Source organism: Nanorana parkeri, unplaced genomic scaffold (assembly GCF_000935625.1).
Source record: "Nanorana parkeri isolate BGI_ZX_2015 unplaced genomic scaffold, ASM93562v1 scaffold2886, whole genome shotgun sequence".
Lineage (NCBI taxonomy): Eukaryota > Metazoa > Chordata > Amphibia > Anura > Dicroglossidae > Nanorana > Nanorana parkeri.
This window is the reverse complement of record NW_017309154.1, coordinates 16,994-26,139: the sequence shown is the minus strand read 5'-3', so window position 1 is coordinate 26,139 and position 9,146 is coordinate 16,994. Positions and strand designations below refer to the sequence as shown.

At 50.1% G+C, this 9,146-nt stretch overlaps 2 protein-coding genes across 2 annotated transcripts in view; one reads left to right on the top strand and one right to left on the bottom strand.

Moving 5' to 3' along the window:
* COQ6 (coenzyme Q6, monooxygenase) overlaps positions 1-3,261 on the top strand; it is an 18,520-nt gene extending 15,259 nt beyond the window's left edge. Inside the window, 4 exon segments of the mRNA XM_018574327.1 lie at positions 2,338-2,540; positions 2,626-2,741; positions 2,950-3,116; positions 3,202-3,261. Coding sequence (XP_018429829.1) covers positions 2,338-2,540; positions 2,626-2,741; positions 2,950-3,116; positions 3,202-3,261 — 546 coding nt within the window.
* Positions 3,262-3,600: 339 nt separating this feature from the next.
* ENTPD5 (ectonucleoside triphosphate diphosphohydrolase 5) overlaps positions 3,601-9,146 on the bottom strand; it is a 14,882-nt gene continuing 9,336 nt past the window's right edge. The window contains exons 6-13 of the mRNA XM_018574325.1: positions 8,047-8,129; positions 7,657-7,736; positions 7,517-7,578; positions 6,340-6,441; positions 5,664-5,804; positions 5,529-5,585; positions 3,798-3,913; positions 3,601-3,712 (exon numbers count right to left, since the gene is read on the bottom strand). Coding sequence (XP_018429827.1) covers positions 3,629-3,712; positions 3,798-3,913; positions 5,529-5,585; positions 5,664-5,804; positions 6,340-6,441; positions 7,517-7,578; positions 7,657-7,736; positions 8,047-8,129 — 725 coding nt within the window. The 3' untranslated portion in view covers positions 3,601-3,628. The remainder of the gene's footprint in view (positions 3,713-3,797; positions 3,914-5,528; positions 5,586-5,663; positions 5,805-6,339; positions 6,442-7,516; positions 7,579-7,656; positions 7,737-8,046; positions 8,130-9,146) is intronic.

Genomic DNA, 9,146 nt, shown 5'->3' with positions numbered 1-9,146 from the left:
CCTGAACACAGGTATGTTTATTGTTTATACCTGCCCAACAGGAAGTGATGTCAGACAGGAAGGGGTGTCTCAAACGGCGAGACAGGAAGTGATGTCAGACAGGAAGTGAACAGTAGTCAGCTAACAAATCACATGTAATAACAATCAATGACCACCGGAGTGACTTTATCCAGCGTTGCTCAGTGATCAATGCCACATAACGTTACTAGGATTCTCATGCGCGCTCATTCACAAGGACAACGTTATGTCATCTCAGGCGTGTTGATCAGGCACCCCAGAGAGAACAAACGCACGTTCCTTTCATATACTGCGTTCAAGACAAATGTATCCACGCAAGCCAATAAATCCATGCATTGCACGGGGGGGCCCCAGCCGGCGTCCATACATTCGCCAAGACACAGCTCCGCTGCGCATAAGAAATCTCCTCCAATGGATTAATCCCCCAGCGTCTATTTAAACCGAGACACTGAGAGACTAATGACAAAACATTACAATACACTAAAAACACATCCTAATAAAATTTCCACAACATGAATCTTCTATTGGCAGATGGATCAGACAAGGCATATGTGAAGGGCACCTCCTGCGCCCCTTCTCAATGCTCACCCCTCTAGAGCCTTGGCGGCCTCCTGGGCAGAGGAAGCGAATGCCGCACCAGAGCAAATTTGAGAGGTATCTTCGTGGTTTTTCTACTTCCATCCAACATCATCGCCTGGATCTTTTATCTAGTCCGGATCGGGCTTTCGGACGGAAGGTTCTTCAAGCGGTGGTCCCTCCCTAACCTGGTAAGTGCTTATCCTCTCATGGGCTGTCCTGGAAGATGACTGAGGAAAACCGGAGTTAGACTTACCGGTAACTCTATTTCCAATAGTCTTCCAGGACGGCTGGATTGGCACCCCAGTGGTGGTGTTGTTGTTATTGTTTTGGGTTGGTTTAGATTTCTGCTTTTTTTGAAGTTCCGTCCTTCCGTTCTCAAGTTTACTGAGGAGATTCCTGGGGGGGCCGTTCTTTTATTCTCTATGGGTGACCGGTTTCCTGTCCGGGAGGTGGAGCCTCTGTCTCTCATGGGCTGTCCTGGAAGACCACAGAAAAGTCACCAGTTACCGGGAAGTCTTACTCTGGTTTTCACCCGATTTAAAATGTCCAATTTTTTGGTAAAATATCAAAGGTAACGGTTGTGTCGGGTAAAGTTGATGCCAAACATGTCAAGCCTTAAAATTGTGCACAGCCGTGAAACAGCAAAAAACTACAGTGCCCAAAACTGCCCACAGGGGGCGCTTTAAAAGCCAATACTGGTCATCAATTTAGTGAGCGATGGAGCTACAATGCTTGCCCTCCGTCCAACATTTGCAGTCATATGTAACACGCGTGTTGAAATATAAAATCGTATGCACGTGGGGGTGGAGGGTTTTACATTTATTTTAGTTTTTTTATTACTTTTTAGTTCTTTATTTATTAATTTATTACACAACACTTACATTTTTTAAACGTTTTTTTTTATTTATTATATATACACACAACTTTATTGCTATCACGTAAGGGGCCAACAAGTGGAAGGGGGAGGTGATCTCCCTTCGGCCAAGCTGCATACACTGGTGCTGGTTCCAGGCCCTCCACAAGGGACAGTGGTAGAGCTGCAGCTAACGATTATTTTCAAAATCGATTAGTTAGCCGATTATTAAGTTCGATTAATCGGTTAATCGGATAAAAAATAAAAAAATTTTAAAAAATGGCTCCAGTGATGGGACTTCTAGTTTGTATTGAGATTGTAGTCCATCACAGGAGCAAGCTTGGAGCAGTAGAAGTAAAAAAGGAAAAAAAGTGTGGTGTACAATATAGTGAAATGAAAAGTGTAAAATTATACAGCAATGAATGCAGAATGGCGTTCCTCCTTACTTCTTCTCCCCGCGTCCCTGTGCCGATCGTGGATTTGGACGGGCGGTGAGAGTGAGGCGCGGAGGAGGTGTGGGAGCGTGGATGTGGGCAGGTCTGGCAGCGGCGAGCGTGAGGCGGGGAGGAGGTGTGGCGCGCAGCGTGTGGAGCTGTGAACAGGGCCAACCAATCAGAAGCCGATTAATCGATTATTGAAAAAGTTGACAACTTTTTCAATAATCGATTATGTCGATTAGTTGTTGCAGCCCTAGACAGTGGAGCCCTCTATAGCCAGCAGAGCGGGGCTTCAGCACACTTTCAGCATCATACATGTGATCAGGCAGCTCTGCAGCCACCTGATCACAATAAATATATATATAATGTATATAGAGACAGAGAGGTTTGTCATTCGGGTTTAAACATTGATAGGTTGCTGCCATCTTCTGTCTTTTGCTTTTCCCACAGTGGAGCAGCGAGCACCACTCAGAATTCATCTCCTCTGCCAGCTCAGTGCTCAGCTCAGCTGTATCGCTCCTCATGCCGAGCGGAACCTCTGCACGTCAGCTTCCTCCCAGCGTCTCTGGTGTCGGCGAGAAGAGTAGAGCTGCTTTCCCTCTGGGATTGAGTCACTCCCCTGAATATGTGCGCCAGCGGGTGGCTTTAATCGGGTGAGGTGACACGAGTAGATTATTATTTCATGGGGTGAGGTGACGTCACCCTGATTATTACATTTTGTCTTTTGTTGTTTTCTAGTGACGCCGCGCACAGGGTGCACCCCCTGGCAGGACAGGGAGTAAATATGGGCTTTGCTGATGTGGCCAGTCTACTCAATCATCTGAGCAGCGCTGCATTTGATGGACGAGATTTAGGTGAGCACATCGAGGAGATGTCCGTCCTGGAGCAGAGTCCCCGGGTGTTATATGGAGAGAGGGGCGTGGTTCATGGAGAGGGGTGTGGTTCATGGAGCGGCGGATGGAGAGGGGTGTGGTTCATGGAGCGGCGGATGGAGATAGGGGCGTGGTTTATGGAGCGGCGGATGGCGATAGGGGCGTGGTTTATAATATTTCTCTTTGTCAGGATCAACCAGACATCTCCTGGCCTATGAGACCGAGCGGCAGCGGCAGAACCTCCCTCTAATGGCCGGCATTGACTTGCTGAAAAGATTGTACAACACTAAGCAGCCTCCAGTTGTGCTTTTGCGCACTCTTGGCCTCCAAGCTACGAACGCCATGATGCCACTGAAGGTAGGTTGTCCTTCCCATGGACTGTGCCGTCAGTGACCGGGGAGGGGGATGGGCTCATCTAACTGTATTTCTGTGTCATCTCCAGGAACAGATACTGGCGTTCTTTTTAGAGGAGCCGCGTCATTATAACCCTCCCCCCCTATAGAGACGTGATGGATGAACGCAGTTTGTGGATAATTCGGAAAAATGAAACAATTTCAGGTTGAGAGTTTTATTCGTGAAAAACACTGAAAAGTGATAAAAATATTTCACCAAATAAATTGTCATTTCCTGTCGTCGTTACATGTTAATGGGTGAAATCTCTAAATATCCGCCGGTTAGAGGCGGCCATGAGATTAAATATACCCCCCATAGAGAGATTCCGATGGGCTCCCCCCACATAGAGAGAGAGATTCCGATGGGCTCCGCCTCCTTTATTCATAACATTAGAAATTCTTTGGATCAGAATGTTTTCGGGTCGGGTCCCGTGCGATTGAACAGAAGGCACCGTGGTTGTGAGATCGCCACTGGTGCTACTCCGATGAAAGGGACTGCAAGACGTGGAAGGCGGCGCCCAGCGTCCAGCTCATCTCCACGTCGCGCACTTTTTTGGTCAGCTGAAAACACAAAAAGCAGAAACGCGATTAAAAAAAAAAGGAGCAAAAAAAAAATCATCAAACCAGCAACAGGAGATCGAATTACCTGCAAGACGGTCCCGTCCTCGAAGCCGAAACCTTCCCTGAGCAGAGCCGTGATGAAGGTCAGATCCATACACAGGAAGTGGCTGTGGGAGGAGTCGCTGGTCATGTGATCACACACTGCCGGGAGAAGACACACGGTTTAGCATGACGCCCTCCGCGTCTATTCTGCATCCGTCTCCGGAACTTTACTGTTTTCTAGAAGATTTATTATTTGTCTCGATTTATTTCGGCCCCGGCAGAAGCGGTGACCCGGGCGGCACATTATTCGCGGTCTCTGTGGCCCTCATTTTTCCTTTATTATATCATGTGACTAGAACTGAGGCAGGTAAGGAACTTATCCGGCTGCGGTGTCTCAGTATACCGCGAGCTGTAGCTCCCTATATACTGAGCCTAGGGTGACGGGAGGACGCTAGTTTATGTCCTCCCGTTACCCTAAGGAGGACTATGGGGAAAAGCCTTAACCTCATAATTCTCCTTAAACCACTTGGTGACCACAGTGTCCCCCCCCTTCCTGTCGCGGCCATTTTTCAGTTACTTTGATTGACATTTATTCCGTCATGCAGCGCTGTACTGACATGAATTTTATACCATTTTTTGGGGACACCGAGCTTTCTTTTGGGGGTATTTAATCATCACTGGGGGTTTTTTAAAAACTATATAATGAAAAAAGTACCGAAAATTTTGAAAAAAAAAAACTTCTCCCGACGTTATGTTATAAAACATTTATTATTACCCAAATTTTTTGGTAAAATATAAAATTCGGGGGGTCACGTCGGGTATATAGACACCAGACATGTCAAGCTTTAAAAATTGCGCGCGCCCGTTAAATCGCAAAAAAACACCATACTCGAAATTGGCCATAGGCGACGGTTTAAAAGCTTTTACTGCTCGTCAGTTTAGTGTTATCGGTGATTGATGGCCCGAGAATTATTGCTCTCACTGCGACGTTCGCGGCGATATGTAACGTGCGGCGCAATGGATGAAATCGTCGTTTTCGCACGTAGGCGGGCTTGACGCATGTGTGCATGTGGGGGGGGCGAGGGACTTTAATTTTTTTTTTATTGCTTTGATATGTGAATATTTTGTAAAAAATTTTTATAACTTTTTTTAAACCTTTTTTTTCCACTGAACTTTATTGCTATCACATAGGAAGCAAACAAGCTCCCTATGTGATAGCCAATTTGCAGTGACAGGTACTCTTTATGGAGACATCATGGGGTCTTTAAGACCCCTAATGTCACCTAGGGACCCCCCAGAGAAGCTGATGAAGCACAGACCTGCTTCACCAGCTTCTCTCCGGTTTCTGTACCGGAGAGTGACACTGAATGCAGGAAGTGATGTCATGCACGTCACTTCCTCCATTCAGAGGAGGAGATCAGAGGGAGATCGGGTACTGAGCTCCGGCCGCAGAGCTGCTGTGCTGGTCCCGGGCTCACACCGGAGCTCGGGATCACCGGCGGCGACGGAGGGGGGTGGGGCTGCACACCCGACCGCATATTACAAGCGATCGGGCATCTCTACAGACGTTTACATTCAAAGCTGGTTTCCCGCTCGTGCGCGCCGCCTAGCGGGATGGGACGTCTAAAAACGCCCACCCGCCCTCAAGAAGCCGCCGTCCCGCCGTTTAATTACACCGGCCGGACGGCAGGTGGATAAAATAATCACATTTTGGGGAATATGGAAGGAAATGGCGAGCCTTTAGTTATTCTGCTCCCTATGCTCCCCGTTCTACCTTCTCTTGCTTTTTCTGCAAAGTCCCGGACTTCCAGCACCCCGCCGTTATCGTAATCTGAAATCACAAACATCCCGCATGAGATGTACAGACATTGGTCGGGTTACGCGGACTCCGGGGGCGCTCGGCGCTCACCGATCAGGCTGCCGTCCACAGCGCGGTCGTAGTAGTAAGAGAAGGCGTAGAACGGGCTGCGTCGGATCTCATCCGCCTGATGCAGCTTTCCTTCTACAATGCTCCGGACCTCCGAGTAACACAGATGAAATCCGGCAAGACCTGGAAGGAGAAATGGAGGGGACCCGGATGTAAAGAGAGCCCAAGTACAGACACGCCCACCTCCTATACGGCACAGGCACGCCCACCTCCTATAAATTCCCAATATTCCGGACAAGGAATTTAAAGGACAAGCTCACTTTTGTGCTTGTGTGGTATTGATGTGCTTTATCCCACATCACCATCAGACTGCCTGCCCCTCCTAGAACCTGAGCGCACCCCTCACCATCAGACTGCCTTCCCCTTCTTTAGAACCGGAGTGCACCCCTCACCATCAGACTGCCTGCCCCCTCCTAGAACCTGAGTGCACCCCTCACCATCAGACTGCCTCCCCCTCCTAGAACCGGAGTGCACCCCTCACCATAAGACTGCCTGCCCCCTCCTAGAACCTGAGTGCACCCCTCACCATCAGACTGCATCCCCCTCCTAGAACCTGAGTGCACCCCTCACCATCAGACTGCATCCCCCTCCTAGAACCTGAGTGCACCCCTCACCATCAGACTGCCTCCCCCTCCTAGAACCTGAGTGCACCCCTCACCATCAGAGTGTCCTCCATATCTGTAGGTCACCCCAGAAAACGCCCACGATCCATCCAGGGTGGGTGGAAAACAGTGGCTGCGGAAGGTCTGCTTCTGTTGGACTAATAGAGAGGTGAATGAGCGCGTCATATATATACAGTGTGTGTGTGATGTCATATATATATATATATAGTGTGTGTGTGATGTCATACTAGGATTATAGATTACCACAACCTGTCCTCGTTCAGTGTGATATTACACATAGCCGGGTCTCACCATTGTTCATCAGCTCAGTGAACAAACAAACCGTTCTCATGGGTTTCAAAATACTTTAATGTCACATGTCATGCGGACTATAATTCCCTCAGCCTGGGAACCCCACATCAGAGAGTATTCCCAAACTGGCAGCTGCCGCTCTTCTGCAGCACCCCTCCGCTGACCATACAGAGAGGGGGGGTCACATGCAGAGAGCGCCCCTCCGCTGACCATACAGAGAGGGGGGGTCACATGCAGAGAGCGCCCCTCCGCTGACCATACAGAGAGGGGTCACACGCAGAGAGCGCCCCTCCGCTGACCATACAGAGAGGGGTCACACGCAGAGAGCGCCCCTCCGCTGACCATACAGAGAGGGGTCACACGCAGAGAGCGCCCCTCCGCTGACCATACAGAGAGGGGTCACACGCAGAGAGCACCCCTCCGCTGACCATACAGAGAGGGGTCACACGCAGAGAGCACCCCTCCGCTGACCATACAGAGAGGGGTCACACGCAGAGAGCACCCCTCCGCTGACCATACAGAGAGGGGTCACACGCAGAGAGCACCCCTCCGCTGACCATACAGAGCGGGGGTCACATGCAGAGAGCACCCCTCCGCTGTTCATACAGAGCGGGGGTCACATGCAGAGAGCGCCCCTCCGCTGACCATACAGAGTGGGGTCACACGCAGAGAGCACCCCTCCGCTGACCATACAGAGTGGGGTCACATGCAGAGAGCGCCCCTCCGCTGACCATACAGAGAGGGGTCACACGCAGAGAGCACCCCTCCGCTGACCATACAGAGAGGGGGGGTCACATGCAGAGAGCGCCCCTCCGCTGACCATACAGAGAGGGGTCACACGCAGAGAGCGCCCCTCCGCTGACCATACAGAGTGGAGGTCACAGGCACAGAGTACGCACACACACATATTTTACGATTTACCTACAGACACCGAAGCTCCGAGAACTGCAAGACGAGCGGCCTTCAGACCCAGACCCAGATAACTGGAACCACAAGAATGGGATTCATTATTACCCGCTGAGCCTTATACAGGGAGGAGATTCCGGGCATAGATGACCCACCTGTGTGTGTAGAGACGATACGTGCTATTGAAGAGCTCAAAGGAAGCCAAAGACTCGTGCGGCGTCTCATCCAACGTCGCCTAAAAATACCAAAGAGAGAAAAGATACAGCGTGACAGACAGCGGTCTACAATACAGAGAGCGGCAGACAACGGTCTACAATACAGAGAGCGGCAGACAACGGTCTACAATACAGAGAGCGGCAGACAGCAGACTACAATACAGCGAGCGGCAGACAGCAGACTACAATACAGCGAGCGGCAGACAGCAGACTACAATACAGCGAGCGGCAGACAGCGGTCTACAATACAGAGAGCGGCAGACAGCAGTCTACAATACAGAGAGCGGCAGACAGCAGACTACAATACAGCGAGCGGCAGACAGCACTCACCTTTGTAAGAGGAAGAAAGGTGATCTGTGTAGATACTCCGCCCAAATCCAAAGTGCCCACACTGCGATCTCCATCTAACCGACCTGGAGGGTAGCAGAGAATATGAGTGTTACACACAGTGATCCGACTGTACCCCCACCTACACTACACAGACATACTGATCCCACTGTACCCACACCTACACTACACAGACATACTGATCCCACTGTACCCCCACCTACACTACACAGAGATACTGATCCGACTGTACCCCCACCAACACTATACAGACATACTGATCCGACTGTACCCCCCACCTACACTACACAGACATACTGATCCGACTGTACCCCCACCTACACTACACAGAGATACTGATCCGACTGTACCCCCACATACACTACACAGAGATACTGATCCCACTGTACACCCACCTACACTACACACAGACATACTGATCCGACTGTACCCCCACCAACACTATACAGACATACTGATCCGACTGTACCCCCCACCTACACTACACAGACATACTGATCCGACTGTACCCCCACCTACACTACACAGAGATACTGATCCGACTGTACCCCCACATACACTACACAGAGATACTGATCCCACTGTACACCCACCTACACTACACACAGACATACTGATCCGACTGTACCCCCACCAACACTATACAGACATACTGATCCGACTGTACCCCCCACCTACACTACACAGACATACTGATCCGACTGTACCCCCACCTACACTACACAGAGATACTGATCCGACTGTACCCCCACATACACTACACAGAGATACTGATCCCACTGTACACCCACCTACACTACACACAGACATACTGATCCGACTGTACCCCCACCAACACTATACAGACATACTGATCCGACTGTACCCCCCACCTACACTACACAGACATACTGATCCGACTGTACCCCCACCTACACTACACAGAGATACTGATCCGACTGTACCCCCACATACACTACACAGAGATACTGATCCCACTGTACACCCACCTACACTACACAGACATACTGATCCGACTGTACACCCACCTACACTACACACAGACATACTGATCCCACTGTACCCCCCACCTACACTACACA